The sequence below is a fragment of the Ambystoma mexicanum genome, chromosome 11, assembly GCF_040938575.1.
Source record: "Ambystoma mexicanum isolate Mex_15411 chromosome 11, UKY_AmexF1_1, whole genome shotgun sequence".
Lineage (NCBI taxonomy): Eukaryota > Metazoa > Chordata > Amphibia > Caudata > Ambystomatidae > Ambystoma > Ambystoma mexicanum.
In genome coordinates, this window is record NC_090934.1 from 1,026,939,879 (window position 1) to 1,026,962,636 (window position 22,758).

The 22,758-nt window shown below is 45.6% G+C and overlaps 1 protein-coding gene across 5 annotated transcripts in view; it reads right to left on the reverse strand.

Annotated features, from left to right (window-relative positions):
• Positions 1-22,758, reverse strand: part of DIS3L (DIS3 like exosome 3'-5' exoribonuclease) — a 1,101,103-nt gene that overhangs the window by 588,660 nt on the left and 489,685 nt on the right. For all 5 annotated transcript variants that reach the window (XM_069624265.1, XM_069624266.1, XM_069624267.1 and 2 more), the window contains one exon: positions 14,158-14,327. In XM_069624265.1, the coding sequence (XP_069480366.1) occupies positions 14,158-14,327 (170 nt within the window). The remainder of the gene's footprint in view (positions 1-14,157; positions 14,328-22,758) is intronic.

The following is a 22,758-nucleotide window of genomic DNA, read 5'->3' on the forward strand; positions in this document are numbered from 1 at the left end:
GTGGTTTTTTTCCGGTCACATGGGATTTCAAGTGCGTTTCTGCATCCTGACTCCCAAAAATTGGAAAGAGCATGCCCGGCACCATAACAGACGGAGGGTGAATACATGGGTCACTGGCTTGTGACACCTCAGACGCGGGCTGCATGGAACTGGAAGCTTGTTGGGTGTCCAGTAACGCTGGATTCGTAATATTTTTCGATTGTAGAAAAGCAGTGTTAAAGGGCATATCCAGGGTATTAGCATCATCCGGCTTATCTCTTGTCGATGTAGTGCAGTTGGCTAGGGGCCCGGCCAACGGTTCCACTAGGAAACAACCTACATCACGCAAAGGGGGCAAGGCTGTTTTCTCTTTTTCTCCAGATCCTTCTGCTTGGCTTTCGGAGTCTTGCCTTTTAGAAGTCGGCTTTTTGGATAACTTGTCACAATTGAATTTATCCTTTTCACGAGAGCCTTCCTTTGACTTTGTTGATTGTGTTATATCACTTCCCGGAATTTGCACTTCCCAGGTTTGTTCACTTTCCGGTTTTCGAAAGAGAGACAAGGCTTCCCTTGCAACTTCTGCAAAGAGTTTATCGATGTTATCATTTAGTTTGACTTCATTTAAGGACTTTAGTCCCACTAATATGGTGTGATTTTGTTCCTCGTATTTAGATTTCTGGGCGGACTGTAATGACTCCAGGTGCATCACTTTTGAATTCAGCATGGCTGTTAGGGTCGAAATATCTTTTATATTTTCATTTAGTGATTCATATAACTTTGTAAAAGGTGTTAAGGAAATCGCCATTGCCGAAGTTAGGGCAATTAAAAGCTCATTTGCTGGTACATGCACGCATGGGGCTGGCTGATTCTCCCTGCCTTTTCCTTGTGTGTTACGTTTTACGTGTCCATGTCGATTCCTTTCCCGTCTAATTTTCGGATACAGGCGTTCTATAAATGAGGAGTCTTTTGTGGTCGAATCATTCACAGAGCCTTCATTGTTTGACTCGTTTGTAATTTGATGCTGGGAATTCTGTCTGGGGTTAGGATTTAATCCACCATGCATCGGGAGTCTTTTTTGTGAGTCTGCTATTATATTTTGCATAGGCGAGACTGACTCATCTGGGGTTACAGGGTCAAGGACTTTGTGATTCATACTCTTGCCATACTCCCAACTACGACCATTTAAAGTCGTGATGTTCGGACGACACCTTTTCTGGGGAGTCTCCGACATTGCAACAAACTTAGGGGTGGATTTGACAGAATGTTTATTTGAGTACGATTTGTTCATTAATATCAGGTTCTTTAACACTGATGATACCACCTCCAGCGAGTTTCTCCTGTCTGAGGTGGCAGGCTCTGAGTCGCCGACCCATAGTTTGTCACCTGATAGGACGTCAACAGTCAAAGCTTGAACATCAGTCAATCCAACATCAGTCGGATTGATTGCGGGTGGGCGTATTAGCGAGAGTGTTGGTGTGTTCGATTGTAGTTGATTATCCTTTATAGGCAGTATGCCTTCATGATTAATCACCAACACGTCGTTACCACGATGTGCCTCCGCGACAGAAAGTCCTTCGCCTTCATTGAAGCAGTTCGAACACTTACCAGGCTCCGCAACGACCCGACTGCCGGGGCTCGCCTCCGCTAGATCAGCAAGTCGCTGTGCAGAATCCACAGCCTCCGCTAGGGAGTCACGGCCCCCGACATCCTCCGCTTCCTCCTCCGGAGCCACCGAACGGCTCCGCCCCTCATCCACGGCGAACTCGCCGGAAGCAACCGCCCGCGAGTGCGCATCCAGGGAGGGGGCGCCTCGCATCAGCTCCACCATTGGACTCCGCGACTCCCGGGGGGAATCGCTCGCCTCATCGCAGCCTACAAGGGAGGGATCCGATCCCACCGGTAAGTCCACCGTGGCGTGGTTGCAATTTTCAAGCGAATCACACGTCGGTAGTAGTTCGTGGCTCGATATACGGCGAGTTTTAGATCTTTTCTGAGCCAATTTGGGTGTATGATGTGTAACCTGCAAGATATCCAACGTAACGTCAGGGTTTAAGTGGGAGTTGGATCCAGGAGACTTCGAATAAGACTTTACTTCGGCTGGGCCAATGAACACATTGTCATTATCATATGAATGGGGAATGGATTCTTTCACGTGACCAAAATTGTCTGGGCGAGTTACATGAAAAATATTGGCTCACCTGCTTCTGACGGCATTTTTTCGCCAGGGGCTCTGGAGGTTCAAGCGGGACCACGCGCTTGAGTTGAGCTCGAGTCCTTAGTGGTGTTGAGGCAACCAAAATTGATGGATCCATCGCCTAACTCGCCAAACAGCCAAACAGCGTCTCCTCAGCCCTTATACCTCAGGGCTAGCCTTATGTATAGGTTCAGAGGGAGGTCCCATTAGTCGTGTTAGAACCACCTTCAGGTACCATACGGGAGCTGGGTTGGAAATAGGGGGATTAAGTCTTTTAACCCCTTCCATAAAACCTTTTTTCGGGGATGTAGTGTAAACTGAAAGTGCAGCTAAGTGGACCTTCATGGAATTAAAAACCAGACCTGAGTCTAGTAGTCAGGTACAGGACAATATGTGTTGGTGAGAAGTCTATGGGATTGACGCTCTTGAAATTGCACCAGATGACAAAGCGCTTCCATTTGTTGGAGTAGCAATGTCTGGTGTTAGGCTTTCTTGCTTCTCCAAGTATGTCCATGCATCTTTGAGGAAGTTGGAAGTGTCCGAACTCTAGGACCTCAGCAGCCAGGAGGCTAAATTGAGTTTTTGCGGGCATGGATGGAGTGTTTCCCCCCCTGTCCTGTGATTGCATGTTGTATGGGCATGGTACCTTCCTCGCAGGGGAGGCCAACATTGCCATCAGATGAGAACCAGGGTTGGCGGGCCCACATAGGGGCCGCCAGAATCATCGCGACTGGTTCCTGGTGCATCTTGTGCACCATCTTCTTGAGCAGGCGAGTCAGGGGTAGGGGTGGGCAAATTTTGCTGACCACATTATCCAGGGACCGTTCCCCTTGGAGCGGTTCTGCAGGTACATGGAGGTGCATTCTGGGCACTGAGTTCTCCAGAGTTGCGAACAAGTCGATCTCTGGGAAGCCCCAGTCTGTGAAGGCTCGGCTGAGCACCTCAGCCAGAAGATTGAGTTCCCCTGGAATGTGTTGTGACAGGAGGAACATCTTGTGTTTGAGAGCCCATTTACATATGTTCTGAGACAGTTTGGATAGCCTTGGAGAGTGAGTGCTCCGTTGCTTGTTCAGGTAATACATGGCCGTGGTGCTGTGCGAGAGGACTAGGACTGTCTTTCCCTGGAGGTGTGTTTGAAAGGCCTTCAGGGCTTTGAATACTGGTAACAATTCCAACAGGTTTATGTGGTTGAATGCTAATGCTGGGGACCCAATGCTCTGCGCCGTCTGATGAAGGAGGTGGGCCCACCACCCAGTCAGATGTGTCTGTGGTGAGAGTGGCTACTACTGCGGGGGTGGTGATGGTTTTCCCCTGTAAGAGGGTTTTCCTTGACCACCACTGCAGAGCGAGAACAAGGGCTGCCAAGACAACCACGATCGTCCCATTGTCCGCTGGCCTGACACCATAGGCTTGAGAGCCACTCTTGCATGGGGCGCATGAGCAAACGTACGTGTGGGACTAGATAAATGCAGGTGGTCATCATCCCCAACAGTTGCATGGCTTTGCGTACGGTCACCTCGTGATTGGCTACATAGTGAGGGATCTGGAACAGCATGTTTTGAACCCTCTCGTTGGAGAGGAAAACAAGGCAGTCTTTGGTCTGAATTAGAGCCCCCAGAAATTGCTTGACTTGGCTGGGGTCTAGGCTGGACCTTTTCTCATTGATCGAGAATCCCAGACTGAAGAGGTGATTTACTGTCTTCGGGGTATTTGATGGGCATGTTCAGTACGAATCCCCTGTTATTAGCCAGTCGTCAAGGTAAAGACAGACTGGAATGGACTTCCTGCGCAGGTATTACGCTCACCTGAAATCCACGGGAACGCCACCCAGCCAGTTGGTCACTGGTATCCTTCTCTATGGACCCCAGGTGTGGTCCGCCTTGAAATACAGGAGGGCTGTGTTTAGATGTGGGCGAGCTCTCCGTCCAGCTTTCTTGGCAGGGGCGCGTCGTCTTTCGTGGGCGAGTGCGGTCTAGTTACTTCACTGACAGCAAACCGCTTAATGTCTTTAAGGTAGGTCTTATTGCGGTTTTGAGTTGTTATTCCTGCATGCCTTTTTCTGTGTGGTAATGCCTCTGTTTCTGCTCCCTTAGGTGTGCAGAGCGTCCGTGAGGCGAAGTGGCTAAGTTGGAACTCGCCGGTAATGATGCCCAAAGAGCGCTACAATGTGGTAAGGAAGCGCTTTGCGCAGCAATGTCTTTATTCGCTGACCTGTTTTTTCCTTCTTTTTTGTACGTCGCGGTATGCTCTCAACGAGTGTGGATTCTCGAAGCGATGTCAATCGGAAGACGACCAGCCAGGTAAGCCTATTCGAATAGTTCGTACCTTGCTATGTCTTTAATGCCTCCTCTAATGTCTTTTCGCTTCTTGCAGGTCCTTCGGTACAGGAGGCGCGCTGATTCAACCGAGCTGTTCAGGAGCTGAGAGCAAATGAAGATGGAGAATGCAGGTAAGATGCTACTGCTAACGATGTTCTTTTGTCTTTCTGCAGGTGCTGGTTCTCCCAGGCTCGAAAAGTAGCTGGACACGGTGAGCGTCACGTTGCAGACTGCAAATAACACGAAGCGTGTGGTCTTGTCCGGGTATGGTCTAAATAGTCCCCACGTCCCTAGGCCACCACAACCAAAACACTATACCGCCTAGCTTGGTTCCGAGAACCAAGCTATGTGGATGCCTCTATGTTGGCTGATAGCCTAAAAAAGTAGTTCCTGGACACATGTCTCTCACAATGTATGAGCCTGTTGCAAAAGGCGCCAGGACTGGCCCCAAGAGGGCCTGGGGAGTGGATACCAGGTCTTATTTGAGATACGAATCCTGATTCCACCTGGCAAATAGACTTGCCAGTGGGGATCTGGGATGAGGGTCGTGACAGCAGGTTAGCCCCTACTAATGCCAGTACCTTCGTAAACACCCTTGGGGCTGAGGCAAGGCCGAAGGGAAGGATCTTGAACTGATAGTGCCTGTCCTCTATAATCAACCTTCGGTATTTTGTGGCTTGACAAACTTGTTCGCTAGGCCCAAGTCTAACACAGGGCACATGGTGAGATCCTTTTTGGGTACAAGGAAGTACACTGAATAAATACACTTGTTTACCTGTAGAAAGGGGACGACTTCTATGGCGCCCTTTTCTTGAAAGATCTCCACCTCGTGTAGCAGAATTTTCAGGTGTTCTGGCGATAGGCATCTGGATGTTGGTGGACGGTATCGAGGTGGCTGGTTGAACTCTATACAATAACCGTGCGCAACCGTCTTGAGCACCCACTGGTCTGAAGTGATCCCCTCCCATGCGTGAAGGAAAGATGTTATTCATCCCCCGACCGGGGAGGCATGGGAGGGGACCCGGACTGGCAAGTCATTTTTTAGCAGAGGGCGGGGAGCCTCTTCGGGTAGAGTTCCTACCCGTACCTTTGCCTCTTCGCTGACCTGTGGCAGTTGCGCACTGTCAGGAGGACCATGGTGCACTCCCTGTCCCATACTGGTTGTGGGGGTGGGGGGGGAAACGTGCGAAGGACTGCCCCCGAAAGGAATGGTGAGAGTTACCTCCTTGTTGTTGATAAGTCTTTGAATCAAATCACAGCAAGACCCTAAGAGTCTCATACTCCTTTGCTGTTTCTAATGCATCACCGACTGCCTTCTCAAACAAATTAGTTTCCTCCACTGGTTTCTTCATAAGGGATGCCTGTGTCTTAGGCTTAAAGTCCGGATTGTTGAGCAAGGCGTGCCTTTTGAGAAGGGTATCCTGGGCCAGGGCCCGGCCTGCTGTTTCAGCTGCATCTAAGGTGTTCTTCAGGATATTTTGGTTGATCCGTCTACCTTGCGAGACAACCGCCAGCAGGCGCGATTGTACCGGTTACGGGATTTCTTGTAGCCCCTCCTGAAGTAAGTTCCATTGTACGTCACTATAACTTGCCAGCAGCGTAGTGTTATTGGCAATCCTAGTGGAATTTCGGCTGACGTAGTGATGCACTTTCCGAGGGCGTACAACTTTTTACAGTCCTTGTCTGATGGTGCCTCTGCCGTGGACAACGGCACTCAGGCCCTCTATCTGCTAGTAGTGACTACCAAGGAGCCTGGATTGGCATGGCCCCAGATGTACAGCGGGTCTGAAGGGAAGGGGCGAAAAAGTTTTTCTACTGGAGGGTTGACCGCTCTTGTAAGAGATGGGGACAACAATGAGGCTGCGAGGCGCTTCTTGATACATAGGAGCAATGGTATCGACTGACTTGTGGGGGGGTTTCTCTTTTAAGATGTCTTCCATAAAGTCTGTGTCCTGTACTGTCTCTTGTGTGACAATTTGAACATGGTCTGGAACTGGAATTGTAGTGAGTGAAAGCTTTGGGGCTTCCTCTGCCGGCTGTTCCACACCCCAGTCTGGGCACTGGTCTGGTGTCTCCTCAAAAGGACTTTCCTTCCCGACCATAGTAGGTTCAGGTTGTGAGAATTCTAAAACCTCTTCCTGGGGCAATGTACTGGAACGGGTTTGTACTTTTGAAAGAGTAGGGCAGACATCCTCCTCCCTAGGTCTTTTTGGGGTAATACATTTCTCAGAGAAGTCAAACTTTGGAAGTTTGTCCATATAACCTTCAAACCTAACTCTGGTCCATAGAGATGAACCAGAGGGGTTTGGAGGGATCTTCTGGAGGATATGGGTCCTTAGGAGGTCGAGATTTATCAGCCATAGCCTTAGAGAGGGGCAGTGACCCTTCTGAATACTCCTCTCAAGAGCATGTCTTTATATTTATTTGCCTCTGAAACAATGGCCACAATACTCCCGCGTAGCTCCGGCGGATCTGGGAGTGCTTTCGACGTGCCTGCAGGCTTTGTCAAGGTTTGTGGTGCTGCTAACACCAGTGGCGCTGACACGCTCTTATGAGGCGTTCAGCGCTCGTCTTGTTTGGTGGAGACGCCGTTAATGGGTTAAATGCCTGCAGGCAGGCCGTGACAACGGTTGTGGGGAGGGCGGCCAATCATGATGATTGGTGGGCTTCGTTGAAACTTTCGACAGGCCCGTTGGCGTCTGTTGCTTCCTCGACATATTCGTCGAGGAAGCTTGTGGGGTTGTGTGCTTTCCCTTTTGTGATGCGGGTGTGCCCCTGTCGCTGGGATGTCTCCCCATAGCAGCACTGGTGGCCTGCCTGTCGGGCCGGGGACAGGCACAGGGGAACCACTCTCGGGCTGCATGGCATTGGCCGCCCACTGCTTTGTCCGCCAATTTTTTAGCGTCTGTGGACAAAAAAGCTGGCAAGACTTGCAGGATCGTTCGTTGAGATCACAAGGTAGACACTTGTTACACTTTTGGTGAGTGTCCTTCCACTGGTATTTGCCATTGCAGGATGGGCAAAACTTAAAGGGAGTCCTCTCCAAAATTAATGTAAAGGGCAACAGCAAGACCAGAAGGGAAAAGAGGGGGGAAAGGAGATGCATTCTAGAAAGAACCAAACCCCGGGACACTACTCTTCCCTACTGTATAGGCCTGACTGGAGGGCCGAGGCCACACGGTCGACAGTGTCGACCAAAGCGCCAGCCGCTGAACTACGTAGGCGTAGGGTCCAGAAGTAGTTGTCGATGAAAGGTTGAAGACTAAACAACCAACGGTTGTGGATAAAGAAGTTGTAATTTGGCAATGTACGTGCTGTGCATAGGGTGAGCAGCTAGCTGGGCGGAAAAAACAATCTCAGGGACCTCGCCGCGCAAGGAATTTTGGGTACACTACACGTCACGTTAGGGATAGTGTTACAAGCACACCCATGTCGACGCCCCCCCTTCGATCCTCGAAAGACAACATGCAATACTCCGCGATTGCCACTAGATGTCGGACTATATGCACAGCATGCGATTCCAAGCAGATTCACAAGGATCAGAAATATATTTTTAATGGGAGATGGGCACAGCATGTATTGCACAAGCCCAATCTCATGTTAAAAAAAAACAAACAGAGGGCCGCTGCCATTTTCTATTTCCATAGCGGCAGCCGCAGACTGGAGGAGCTCCGGGACCAGAGCACACAGCTCCCTGTTGTCTCCCCACAATCAAGATGACTCCACCCCGGGAAGAGCCTCAGGTGGTTGGTAAATGTGGGCATACAGTTAGTTCCCTCCTGCTTCTACAGTCACCTGATCAGCTGTGCGCCCCTCCCCTGGTGCGAATCTCATTTCACCACTTATATATAACTTCTATTACCACAAACGTGACTGAAAATGCATTTTCTAAAAGGAATTTACTAATTTGTAAAACAACTCAGCAGATCTGTGAAAAAGATTGTTTATTTGATAGAGTGCAACCAAAACCCTCAGGTAGCTGGGCACAAGCAACACAAGGTTACTTAGTAGCTTGGTTACAGGGTGAGTACATGCAAGATGATAGACAATTACATACAGAGAAAGCATATTGGATGCTGCATGTTTTGCAGTGACGTCGATGGTCCAGATAGTTGTAGCAAGGAATATATGGAGAATAAAAAAATAGTCAAAATGTAGGTATAGCAGAGTATCAATTGGGAAGCGAAGAGGTCGGCAGGATTAAGTATCATTAGTCTGTAGCCAGGTGAGAACTTTCCGTCTAAAACTGGAATAAGGTTGGTCTATTCGGACATCTAAAGGGAGTTTGTTCCAAAATTGAGTGGCTATAACCGGGAAGCTAGAACCGCCAGCTGAAGTCCTTTTATATCTGGGAACTTCCCAAGTGTGGGCATTGGCAGATCTCATAGGTCGGTCAGAGGGTCTCCTGTTTATTCTTTCTACAAGGTAGGGGTGCTATGTTATTTAGGCATTTAGATGGGAGGGAGAGTGTTTAAGGAGGACTCTATCCTTAATCTTGAGCCAATGGACATCTCTTCTATATGCCGAGATATGATCTCTGTTTGGAATATTCAGAGCTGCTCTAAGGGCATTGTTTTGGAGTATTTGCATTTTGTCAGTAATGTACTTATTGGATCCCGCGTATAATGCGTTGCAGTAACCCAGTCTAGATAATATAAGGGCATTGGCTAAGGTGATGCGGCTAGTTTCAGAGAGAAATGGTATGCAAGCTCAGATCAATTTGCAAGTATAAGCTGTTGATGCTAGGGAGTTAACTTGCTTCTTAAGGGTGAGTGCAGAGTCAAGATGGAAGCCAAGGGTTTTAACTACAGGCATCACTTTGATGACATTATTGTCAATGTCGAATGAGGTATAGCTACGGTTGAGTTTTTTAATGGCCGTGTCTGAGCCTAGGATCAGTAGCTCCGTTTTTTCGGCATTCAGGCATAGGCCATGAGATGCCATCCATGCCTGAATGAAGAGATATATCTTGTTTACTAAGGCCGAGTCTTCCAGAAAGTTGCCCGAAAGGGGAATGAGGATCTGGGTGTCATCTGCGTAATTTGTGTAGGTGACACCCAGTCTATCCAACTTGTCAAACAAGGGCTTAGTAAAGAGGTTATACATGGTGGGAGATGCACATGATCCCCGAGGTACGGCGCAGGAGACTTGTATGGGGTTGGCAGCTGCTAGAGGGGAGAAGACTCATAGTACGGTTTGCTAGGAAGGATTGAACCCAGTTTATAGCATCACTTTAGAAATGGGCATCTGACCTAAGGTGGTTGCATAAGACTGCATGATCCACCAGGTCAAAGGCTGCCGATAGGTCAAGGAGGAGTAGCATAGCAGATTTACCATTATCCTTCAACTCGTCAATTTGGGTCTTATGGTCAATCAAGGCTGTTTCTGTGCCATGGAGGGGGCGGAAGCCGGATTGATGTGATCCTAGTAGGTTGTTAGCTTCTAAGCAGTCTTGTATTTGTAAGAAGGCTACTCTGTCGATGATTTTAAGTAGAAAACAGACATTAGTGATGGGTCATTAGTTAATTGGGATAGACAGGTCTAAAGTTTGTTTTTTGAGCAGTGGGAGCACCCAGGATTGTTTAAGGTTATTAGGCACTAAGTTTATCTTGAAGGAGGAGTTGATGAGCTTTGTGATGAAAGGGGCTAGGTCTCTAGCTGCATCCTTTATAATTTGGGCTGGGCAGTGGTCTCCTTTACAATTAGAAGGTTTGAGTGAAAGTATAATTTTTTCTGTTTCAGTGATAGATATTTTCTTCAAGCTGAAGGGCAGGGTGGTACTATCATTAGGAATGTGAGGTAGTTGCTGCTGAGGCAAGGGCTCCACAGGTAAGAGCAGAGAGGCTTTCTTTTTAGCTATTTTGGGTTGGAGAGAGGTGATTTTATTCAGGAACGCATTTGGTATATCGGTACACCAAGGCTTGTCCTTGGGAGTGTTATCAACCTAAGGTATTGGTGACTCCATTTCGTGGATGATTTAGAATAGTTCCTTCGTGTCCGATTTTGCCTTCGATATTCTGTTGTTAAATGTGTTCTTTTTAGTATTATTTCCTTCTTGTACAGTTTGGACATGTTTGTTAGCTTATCTTTATTCTCCTCAGTGGGCGAGTGGTGCCAGATAGCTTGCAGCTTTCTTTTTTGGGTCCTTAGTTCTTTCAATTGGGGTGTGAACCACGCATTGAGGCGAGATTTCTGTCTACCTTTGCGGGTTTTGATAGGTGTAATAGTGTCTAGTGCCTGGGTCATGGCGCTATTGAAGACTTCAATTAGGGAAGTGGGGTCTGTAAGGTTGGCAATATTGTTGAGAACAGGGAGGAGATGTGGTAGTAACTTTTCTGCAGTAATGTCCTTTTTACTTCTGGTGGGGAGTGGTGGTATCATGACTATTGTATTAGGGTGGATGAGGTAAGGAAATCCTGAAAAGGTGATTACATAATGGTCAGTCCAGGATTGCGGTGTAATATTGGTAATGATGGTGTTACAGTTCATGTCGGCAACCCAATCCAGGGTCCTCTCTTTGTATTACTGAAGAACTATGGGCTGACACAAAAAGTCACCACCCCTACACATGTCAGCTACTGATTGGGCATGTTTGTCATCATTGTCGTTGAAACCGAGATTCAAGTCTCCCAGAAGCAAAGTTTGCGCATTGTCTTTGGTGTTTTTGGCTAGGATACAGTTTAGGTCGTCCTCAAAGGAGCCAAATGGTCCGGGCGGTCTGTAGACCACATGGATAGTAAGGGTACGGTTATTGGAGAGGTGAAGTTTAGCTGCGAGTAGCTCATAGGATTGGTACGATGGGATGGGAGCCAGTCTGATAGGTAGGTTAGTTTTAGGAATAATGGCTATACCACCGCCTCTGACATTTGGTCTGTCGACTCTGAGTATCTGGTAGCCATCTGGTACAGCTAACATGAGGGCAGTGCCTGCAGCCTCATGGAGCCATGTTTCAGTTATGGCCAGTAAGTCCAGGTTCTCGTTTGCTAGGATGTCAGCGATGTCTGTAGTGTGAGCCACCATAGATCTGGCGTTGATAAGTGACCCAGATAGAGAGAAGTTACTTGTAGGTTTAGTAGTGGGAGGATGTTTAGCTGTGGGTAGGTTAGCTCTTCGGGGGTTTGTTGTTATTGTGGTCAGAGCTACAGAAGTTAGATTATTATAGTTATACTGCTGTGTAAGTTTGTTGGGTAGTTTTGTAGGTTGGGCAGTCTTACGTGTTAGGCCTCTCCTGATGTAGTTTATTTTAGGTTCGTAGAGACATGGCAGTCTTGATCTCAATCTCATGTTTCTGTCTTTAGGTGGACATGAGGCTAGGGAGGCAGTGGCCATAATGGCTAGCAGGCTTAATAGAAGTTGGATTATCTGGGTCCTTAAGATTTTACTCATGATCGTGAGCTAGGCCTGACAAATTGTAAGTGGTCACTAGTCCGTAGAAGACTTTGGGGTTCAGGCAGAGGTTTGGCGTCAGAGTAAGCTGGAATCAAGTTCTAACTAGTTTAGGGTTACTTTATAGTACTTTGATTTAAGCGTACTATGGGGTCAGGGATCGTGATAATGGCACGTGAATAGGTGGAGTTAGTTTTAAAGTACACTAAGATTACTTTAGGCAAGGTTATGTGAATCAAATGGCAGGCACTGTAGGCTAAGTGTGAATCAAATGGCAGGCACTGTAGGCTAAATTCAACAATCAAATGGCAAGCACTGTAGGATAAAATCAACAATCAAATGGCAGGCAGCTGAGGGCTCAGTGAATATTGGCAGTTAAGGCGAGTTAGTTACAGTTGACAGATCCAGTAGACCAGCAGCATGAGTACCGAGATTGCTGGGTCTAATATCAGCACGGGACATGTAAAACATTGGGTAATGACTGTACATGGACTATATCAAAGCAAGTGCGTGGGCAGAATGGATCTTACATAGTCAGTGTTTAGCCAAAGGTTACAGTGCGTGACAAACCTAGTCATTTCTTTGTGTGACTATGCGAGCGGTATGTGGTTTGGTAGACCCAGGGGTATTGTGGGAGAGCATACTAGTATTGTTGTATAGGGTATAGGGTGGCAGGGTAAGCAATACCGTATTATGCCTTGGAGGAATAGGGCACAGGCGAAGATGTCCAGACGCTAGAAGATAGGTGTAGGACGAAACTTCTGAGGGGTACTTGTCCTCATGCTCCGGTGCACTAACAGGGGTGCCAACTGGGCCTTAGGTGCAGGCCTTTGGGATTAGGGCCGGCTGCGCCTGCCGGCTTGGGATTGGCCTGGTAAAGGCTGTAGCTGGCCAATGGGGATGCGGCAGCAACTGCAGCCTGGTTAGCAGGTTAGGGGGCACTCCAGTGCGCGTAGGGCGGCCATTTTGGAATGGCCATGAACACGTAGGGAAAACAAAATCTGGGCAATCACAAGGCTCGTAGGTGCGGCAGAAACATAACATTTTCACAACGTTGCGTGCCGCATAGAGGTTAAGCAAATTGGCAAATAATTGGTCAATAAAATCCTCATGAAAAACCCAGTGCTCGTAGTAGCCTGACGCATGAGGGAACAACCAGCTTTGAGTGCTGTTTGCACCCATACTACTGCAAGTTAAGACTGAGATCCACCTGCAGAACTGGGAGTGGGCACTGGTACTAGTACTAGTATATAAGAGGGTTGTGAGGCTAGGGCAGAGTGGTGTGTGGGTTTTCAGTAGCAGAATAACGGGGGTGATGTAGTCTAGGATTATGTGAACTAGTAACGTGAGAGTCCCACTACTGGAGTAGTAAAGGGGGGGGGTCTGTAAACTGGGATGAAGATGCAAAATGAGAGCTATGTGCAATCCCTGCTTTGAAATGACTAGGGTGCAGAATGGGAGGACTAAAATGCATTGGCAAAATGTATGGGCAGTGTGGAGGTTGTTTGATTAGTAGGCTACCAGGTGACATAGGGGAGGGGCGAGGTGTATTGGTAGAGCGGCAGGTTGTTCCCATTACGGCAATAACAGATTACTGCAGGTTATGAATGGGGTGCACAGTGCACTGATGCTAGCACTTTAAAGTATATGTTAAGTAGCATTTGCGGCCATGTGGAAGAACCATTACTCTTCAATTCCAATGGATGGGTATACACATTGGGATTGCCTAGCTGCATGTCATGATTGCAAGGCATTGGCACAGAGGTTATGGATTGCTGTACTGAAACAGCAGGCCATGCTGCGGCATGTCAGGATTAAAACATACTGACAGACCAGCAAATGCCTCAGTACAGGAAAGGTAAGTGGGTATTGCAGGACAGAGTTGCAATAACACAGACGTGTGTTGGTCTAGTGGGCTAGAGCCGAGATGTATCGGCAGAGAAGTTGGCTGAAGGCGAGGGTCATTCAAGAAAAACATTCATTTTATCATTATATAGTGCATGTGTGGACAGGACAAAATTGTCTGTCCAGGGTGAGGACTAACGGGTGCTATCAGCGCAGGGTGGGTAGTTTCAACATGGGTGGCCGCCACGTGAGTTCAGCCCAACGTCTGGGTGCTTTAATTGCGGTATACACAGAAATGTGTCTAGGATCGGCTAGAAATCTAACATACTTTGATCTATTCTGCATGGTTAGGGTGTCAAACGGAACAAATGGTTAATGACACAAAAAGAAAGGAAACCACAGATCTAACAAGACCCACCCCGGCCTCCCATCTACCTGCAGTGCTTCCGCCTGGTGGGTACTGATCCGGATTTTAGGAATTCTATAGTCCCAAGGAGTAACCAGGATCTTCTGTGCATTCCTCCCCTGGGTCTGGGTCTCCTCTTTAGACGGGAATGTCACCACATAGTCCCGCCAGTTCTTCTGGATAATTCCAACCACCCTTCCTTAAAAAATGCAAAGTACGTGTCACTCTTCATACCATCAACATTTATACTGACAGATTACTATGCTAAGACAAGTTTGAAGAGAATTAAATCTGCACATATCCTCTCTTAACCTTACCTCTTATTGAGAGAGTACAAAAAAAAAAATACAAGAGCAGATGCGAACACAGGTGACATTGTGAAATTGTTCACATTTCTGTTGGCATGGGAGCAACCGGCAATTGGTGGAAATGAAGGAAATGGTTAATTGGAAACTGAATAAAGTCATTTTGGGCATTTGGTCAGCTGAAGACGCTCCTGACCCATTTGTTCTTTCCAGTCCCCTCAGCCATTTTGCTCGCCACACTTGAGAGCAACATCCTTCTTGCATCCAACGCATCGATGACCATCTTGTCTTCAAGAGGGCCCTCAAGAACTGGCTTTTCCCCTCTGCCTCCCAACGAGCCAGTGCATCCTTTTGGGCAAGTTATCTTCCTTCCAGGTAAGCAAATGCACAGACCATGAAATTTACAGAGACGCAGAGAATAAACACAGTAGCCCACAGCACACATTCCTGTCCTGCAATGCACTGTACAATGCTAAAATGTAAATATTTTAATCTTGCCATTAGATCCATTTAGTGTGTTTATTTTGGAAGATCGACCAGGTGCTTCCTTACGATGGAATACTAAAACTTGTAAAAATCTAAATGCTATCATTAAGATGCTTGCTTGCATATAGTTGCAGGAATGATTATGACTCAAATGTAACAGTCTCATCTACAATACAAAACTCAATCATCACAATAGCGCTCCTATATTTGGTTTTTCTAAAAGCAAAAGAAATAACAAAGCCGCCAGGAGTTGATCTATTGGCCACTCGAGTTGCAATCCTAAAGAAACAAAAGAATTGTGAAATTTCGAAATTAAATAGAATGGGTTTATCTAACCTTGATTATCAAACAAAAACGAAAAGGTACTTAATAAATATGGTAATCACATAAAAAATTATAGAATCTACCTTCATAACTCAACGAATCAATCAATGATCGCCTCATTGTGTAGAAATGACAGGCGCTCCATCTGGTCACTCCTAAGGGGTAATGATCTCCAACAAATGGTGAATCAAAGTTCTAGTATAAGTGCAGAAACATGGATACAACATTACAAAGAAAAATTTGCTTTACCGGAAAGATTTTAAGTACTTCCCGCTAAGTTTAATGACCAATCGTTGGAAAAATTTGAGGGTTGGTCACTAGAGGATATCACATGGCCACTCGAAAAGCTGAACAAATCAAGAGCTCCTGGCCCGGATTGTATTCCACCATGTGTATTGAAAGAAAATGTCCAATTATGGGCTCCGATATTAAAAACCCAATTTGATGAGATTTCTCGCTCATCTACCATTCCTTCATCTTGGCTCCAATCGGTCATAGTTCCGATTCATAAGAAAAGTGACAAAACAAACCCAAGCAATTTTCGTCCAATTGCTTTGATTGACGCGAGTGCCAAGACCCTGGCTATCTTGCTGCTACAACAGCTTAAGACGATCATAAAACAACGAGCTATCCTCTCGACATTTCAGATCGGCTTCCGTGCCGGAATGGGAACTGCTTTGAATGCAACCGTTCTCGCGCACTTAAATGCCCAAACGAATATTCCAAATACGAGTCCACTGTATATGGCATCCGTGGACTTAACAGCAGCTTTTGACTGCGTCATTAGGACTCTTCTTTGGGAAAAGCTGGATGTAATGGGGATTCCGCATCATCTAATTGCAATGTTGGCCAAATTACATCAAAATACATCATATTTGGTCCGCATTAACAATTCTGGCTCCACAACTGTCCCGATTCCAACTGAGGTGGGGGATAAACAGGGTTGCAACTTGGCAGCTAGCCTGTTTAACCTCTACATCTCTGACATTGAGGCAATATGGAATGCGGAAATAAGTTATCCAGCAATATTGGCACATTTGCGTATCCAATGGATTGCATTTGCAGATGATGTGCCGTTTTTTGACCGAACCCCATACGGCTTACAAAGAAAATTGGAAACATTTGCATCTTATCTTTTTAAAAACAACTTAACATGCAACGTCGAGAAGTCAAGTATTTTCATACTAAAAAACATGAAAAAGAAACTTCCCAAAATGCAATGGTCTATAAATGCTATTCACATGCCCATTGCATTACACATGAGATACTTGGGATATGATGTAATTGATTCACCCTCAAGAAAAACGTGGTTTTCAAATCTAAATGTAAAAAAAAATGTTCCAACCACACAAATGCGGATGGTATTCATGAAACATTGTAAATTTTCAAATGGAACCACTCTTGCAATTCTACATGCTGAAAGTGGAAGCAATTCTAGTTTATGGACTTGATTTATGTCTTTGTAACATAGACTCAATATTAGATCAAATCCAAGGGCAATTGTGGAAATCAACTTTGAGACTCTCAAAATCACTACCAAACTGTATCTTACGACAGGAGTTGGGAATCTCCGCCTTATCAACCAGGTTTCAATGTCGACAGCTAACAAATTATGGGAAGATGTTTCCGCCGCAACAGTCACTGCATGAGGAATTCTTAATTATGATTGGGAATCGTGTTCCTACATCGTTGCTGGTGTTTTCAAAATGTATGATAAAGAAACTTGCTGAATGTGGTTTAAAACCAATAGATCTTGAATTCCGCACGGGATATGTAAAGAAACGTTTAAATGAGCAGGATTGGTTAGTAACACTAGAGGAAATGCATATAAAAAGATTATACTCTGAAGCTGCAAAATTTGCAACATCGAGAGTGCCGCGCAAAGCCTATTTGACCAAATTTCCGGCTAATAAACAGATCTGTATCTGAGATTCAAACTTAATCAGTTCCATACTTTTGAGAAAACTATTAAATGGGAAAATGATACTCAAGTTGGACAGACCCCATGGTGTAGATTTTGTGAGGGCAAAATCTGGATAGAAAACTTAAAACGCCTCACCTTATATTGTGAACATTTTGAACCCTTGAGATACACGCTAATTGGACCGAATGTGTTGGGTATGACGCAGGAAGCGAGGGATTGGTGTTGGAAAAAATTCATGTGGGGATACTCAATGAAAGTAATTGTTCTATTATGTGCATTTCTTGAAAAATTGGAATTGGAACTAGATGAGAAAGAAAAATGAAATAATTTTTAAAGTAAATTTTTTTATTAACTCATACGTATAAAAATGTATGAAATTGCTCTATTTTTTGTATATACACTAGAATATGTAATATGAAGTTCAACGAACACATTTATTTTTATATGAATTGATTTTATAAACTGAATGTGATGATGTTGTAAATGTTTGTTAATCAAACTTATAAAACAACTTTTAATAAAAAAATATATATATATATATTTTAACATTGCACATAGCATCTTACTAAAGTATCCCAATTGCAACGCACTGTATAACCCTAGCTTTTTACAGATGTGATTTATGGTTACTTTTATACATGCCTCAGGATGGCTAGAGCCTTAAGGCATCCAGGCTTGATGGTCCCACTAGTCCAAGGGCTGAAGCAACGTTAAGGGTCTTTGGAGATCAGGTAGTTGTGTGCTTGTGTCTGGAGTACAACACATCTCGGGTGCCAGATCTAGGTATGTGACATGTGTGATACCAGTGGTTGTCCCTGACTGGACAACTACTGGCCATTTGAATGATCCTTACCATTGGTGGGCTTTGACTTGCTTCCAGGCTGGATTTTGGATAAGATGACAATGCCTGCAGCTATTTCTTGAGATCCGCGTTGGAGCCAAGAATCCCTTGCAGAAGAACAGCGGACTGAAGATCTGAAGAAGACTCCTGAAGAGGCATGGCATGCCTTCCTGTGTCTTGCCCGGTGAAGCCCTGTTGGATTACCTGATCTGCGAAGACCCTCTGCAGTGCTTCAAACCCTGGACTGGGGGAATCAACCAGTCTCAATGTGTTCCGAGGGTCCAGCCATCCCGAGCCTTCGGAAATAACCATCGACCATCCGGTGAACTGACCAGTTCTCCAATGGGCTACCTCACTAGAACCATCACCATTCCAAGTTTAACTTCGGTGGTCAACAGCTTGTGGTCCAAGTCGCTACCCTGCCGAATTTCAGCCTCCCAGCTTCAAGGGATCCTGCTCTGGAAGGACTTCTACAACGTGACTGGAAGAAAGCATGCGGTCGTCTGTGCAGTGGCCATCGCTGGAACTGGCATACCTCCATATTGTGAAGTGTTCTGAAGAGGGCTGCATCAGTCCTTTCTGCATTTCTCCATTGCCAATGGTTGCACTCTGCTGCTGGACCCAACCGGAAGAATCCTTGCACCTACAGCTCCTGGGCACCGCTTGTCAGAACAGACAGTGGGAAATCCAATCTCCACCAATCACCAGTCGACTCATCTGGTTCTCTGGGAAAATCGGAGTCAGAGGGTAAGTAAATGCAAATCATTTGTCTCCCTCTGTCCTTCATAGGATAACATTGAGAACAAGTCTCTTTGTATCCTTCCATTCCACTGCTTTTTGGTCGTCACACCCGATTAGTAAACCTTGAAAGATAAGAACACATTGTACTTACCTAGTAACTTTGTTGCATCTCTTGTTTGGAACAATCACCAACACAAGTACTTTACTTGCATCAGATAAATTCTGGGGAGAAGCATCGTGACTTTTGGGCACAAGGCCCCACTCTTCTTAAGAATTGGATTTCTGAAGCTACAGAATTTTTCTTGCCACTTTGTTCCATCTCAATGCATCATTTTACTTAGATCTTACTAATTTAAAGGGGAAGTTCTCTCAGGAATTTTATTGGCCCAAAGGATAGGGCATGTATTATTGAGTATATAATCGATCGATCAGAATTTCTTTTCCAATGCATCTCATTTTTTAAATTTGGACATTTAGACACGGGTACTTCACTGGTCGTAAACCGCAATCTTGTGATAATCTTATCCATTGATCAATTGCCCTAGGTTCAAGGGCCCTGGCAGCAGTAAATCATAAAACCCACCTAGTAGGTAAGATTTTCATAAATGTGAATAATTTTTCCTGACCTGCATCAACCCCAGAACTTTTTGCATGGACTTGGTAATTATGTATCCTTGTCCCTAGGGGATTGGGAATTTTTTACCACTATCACCTAGTCTAACTCTTTTCATGGGTGACCTTTTTATGTCTCTCCATAGTGTATGATTGGAGTTCTAGTTTCCTATAACTTTTGGGCTTAGGCTGGGGGTTTATTTATATATTTGTTTTTGTTGCTTGTATAGCGGCCAAGTCCAGAGGCATCTGTGTGCTTGCTTACATGGAAAAGGATCACAGCTGTTAGAGAATGCAATAGTACACTCATATTTACATCATTATATTATTAACACATGTAGAGGTTTATACATCTTTCGACTTCTCTTTGTAATATTTGTTATTATATCTTGGGTGAGCTACCCCCTTTACATTTTTATAGTGAGGCAGCACACCCCCCCACCTTATGTGGAGTGCTGGGGAGATGCACTGCATGACCTTTCTTACTTATCTGGTAACATTTAGGTTACAACTGCAAGTTAAATTGAATGGCTGGTGGCAGTGAAACTACTCATGAATTTTAGTCATTATTACCCGCAGGATGTCAAAACAGCTCTGGTAATACACAGGACGGTCACCATCCTGCTAGAATGGTGGGTGCTTTTTTGCCATTTCTCGTTTGCTTGTTGTTTATGAGGTCTTCTTCTGACATTGTAGGCGGGAACAACCTTGGTTGAAATTTTGTCTTCGTCTGGAATCCTTTGTATTCCCCATGAAGGCTCCAGAGTATCCGAGAAGACGGGAAGCGAGGGCGGAGTCCAAACCTCTGCAGCCATTTGTCTTTCACCTTGCCTGAAAGGAACTAGTTCCCACGGGGGGGGGGGGGGTTGTTCCGATTGGACAGCCACACCACCCCTTTCTGTAGACTGCAGGGAAGGTTTCCAGAAGTTGGACAGTAGTTTGATAAATATTCCGATCCTGGGGGCTGCTGACCACTGGACCCAAATCCGAAGAGGAAGATGAGCTGTAACCATTACCAGCAACGGGAGAGCCTGCTGTGTAGCAAGAGCCTGATGTAACCCTTCCTTTTCAATCATACTGGGGTCCCGAATGCAACATCTCCTACCCAGGTGCTGGTGGGATCCACTAGTCTCAATAAGACCTGCAAAATGAGCCATCCCTCAACATGAAGGGAGCTTGCAGGGATGCAAAACACAAATAACCACGGACCTCGAGCCAGTGCATGGTCTTCTGAAGTCCAATTCGTCCGAAAATATGGTGGACTCCTGCTGGACCTCTAGAGACATGATTTGAATCCCTAAAGTCCCCTCACCAGAAAAGAGAACAGAGTGTGAAAATAATCTGACCAGCGATATACGTTCATCTGGCTCCTGTAAAGGGGCACCAAATCCACAGAGCTGTGAGAAGCTGTAAAGAATTATTTGTTGTAAGCCTCCCCCGTCGATGATGGCCGCCAGTTTTCCTTCAGTCTCCAGACAAAGAACCAGATCCTGTGCTGCTGCATCCTGAAGGCATCGACCCAGAAGCTTGTCTTTTCTGAGGTACTGTGTTGGCTTGAGTAATAATTACCGTAGGTTTTGTGAGAATCCTGTGAGGCTGAGTGGGCGAATAGAGGAAGCTTGCCCATACCATTCTGAAGACAGGGGTCCAAGTGTGGCTCTAGTGACCCCCACCAGACTCCCAGCATAGAGTCAGAGAAATGATAGATGTACATCACTCCTAGGAACCTTCATCGTCGATGTATCGCAGATATGAGAAACTTTACTCGCTCAGACAGCCATTCAAACCATACCCGACTGACAATATAGAGGAGGTAGAGTTGTCATTGATCAAACAAGTTGACTAACTTTAACCTTGAAAGGCTGTCTTCATGTCCATGTGTACCCCGTCCACGATGTCGCTGAAGCATATAGGTATCCATGCACAAAGTTACACAAACACTCAGATTATTACTGCTAGACACAAAACAAATGCTTATGACTCACGCAGATCGAGGACTGACACATATACTTTGCTAAGCAGAAACAGCAAGATGCCAAGAACAGATATATCCAGATTGCACATGCTTAACTGTGACTAACACGGAAAGCCATAAGAACAAAGATGGAAGCCATAGGTGGACTGAAGTGAATGGGGAAATTGAGACAGACTTCAAATACATGGAGAAGCTGCCAGTCTGACTGATTGAGTCAAGACAGAGCTTCCAGCACAGACACGGTGTACATCCTAGCCAAGGACAAGCAGAATGTTTTTAGTGTACCAAGACGATAAGAAACCTGCAAGGATTAAAGCTTAAAATCCTCATAATTACAAGCAGGAGAGCTCCATTTCGTGGTCCCTACACATGTGACCTGGAAGAACAGGACAATGCCTATTCACTCGAGGTAGATGGAGGAAAGTTGTTCCCATCGAACCAGAGGTGGAAAGATACAACCACTACACCGGTTCAAAGCTGGATGTGCCTCAGGGCTCAGACGATCAGAGATGGCAACATGATGGGAACATAGAGCACCTTGTGGGGGGGTGGAGTTGCTATTATCTGTAGGAAACAGCTACGGTTTTATGAGGATGGAATGGATTGTAATGGGAGGGACATTATTTGTGTTAAATTGATCCCCAATCCTAACCACAATTTGAACCTGGTACTGCTCTATCGCCCTCCTGGAGAATCAGATAATTTTAACGACAATATTGTTATTATCACCACACCTAGGCTGACCACAAATTCTGGGTTGATTATTTTAGGGGATTTCAACTGATGGGAAAATAACAAATTAGATAAAGCACTGGAATTGGAGGAAATATTGAAGTCACCAAGTTACAGTACACAATACAAAACCTACGTATAATAAAGGTCACAAATTAGATTGGATTGGTAGCAGGAACATACAAATCAGTAATATCAAGACCACCCCTTGTATTTGGTCTGACCATTTTTTTATAACATGTGCACTGCCTGCCATACTACGTAGAGTTCATGAACCCCCACGTATAGTCAAATCTCGAAATGTTAAGAATATTACTGCCCCCATTCTGGCCATTTGTATGCAATCATTGATGATCATGACCAATGACCTTGAAGGCTCTGAAGCCTTGATAGGCATGTATAACAATCAGATTACTAAAATGCTTGACGAACACGCACCCATAAAAGAAAGTTGTTCGAGACCTTCCCAATCGCCATAAAGGGTTCTCGCCAACATTGGTTGAGCTGAGGTAAAAAAAAAGACAAGTCGGACATGCCTGGCAGATTGATGGCTCCATGGAGAATCTGTTAGCCTGGAAATCTAAAGAAAAGGTCTATAAGATGAAAGTTGCTGAGGCAAAAATAACATTCTGTAATGATCAAATCATTTCTGCAGGAGATCAGACGAAGGAACTCTTTCGCCTTTTTAGA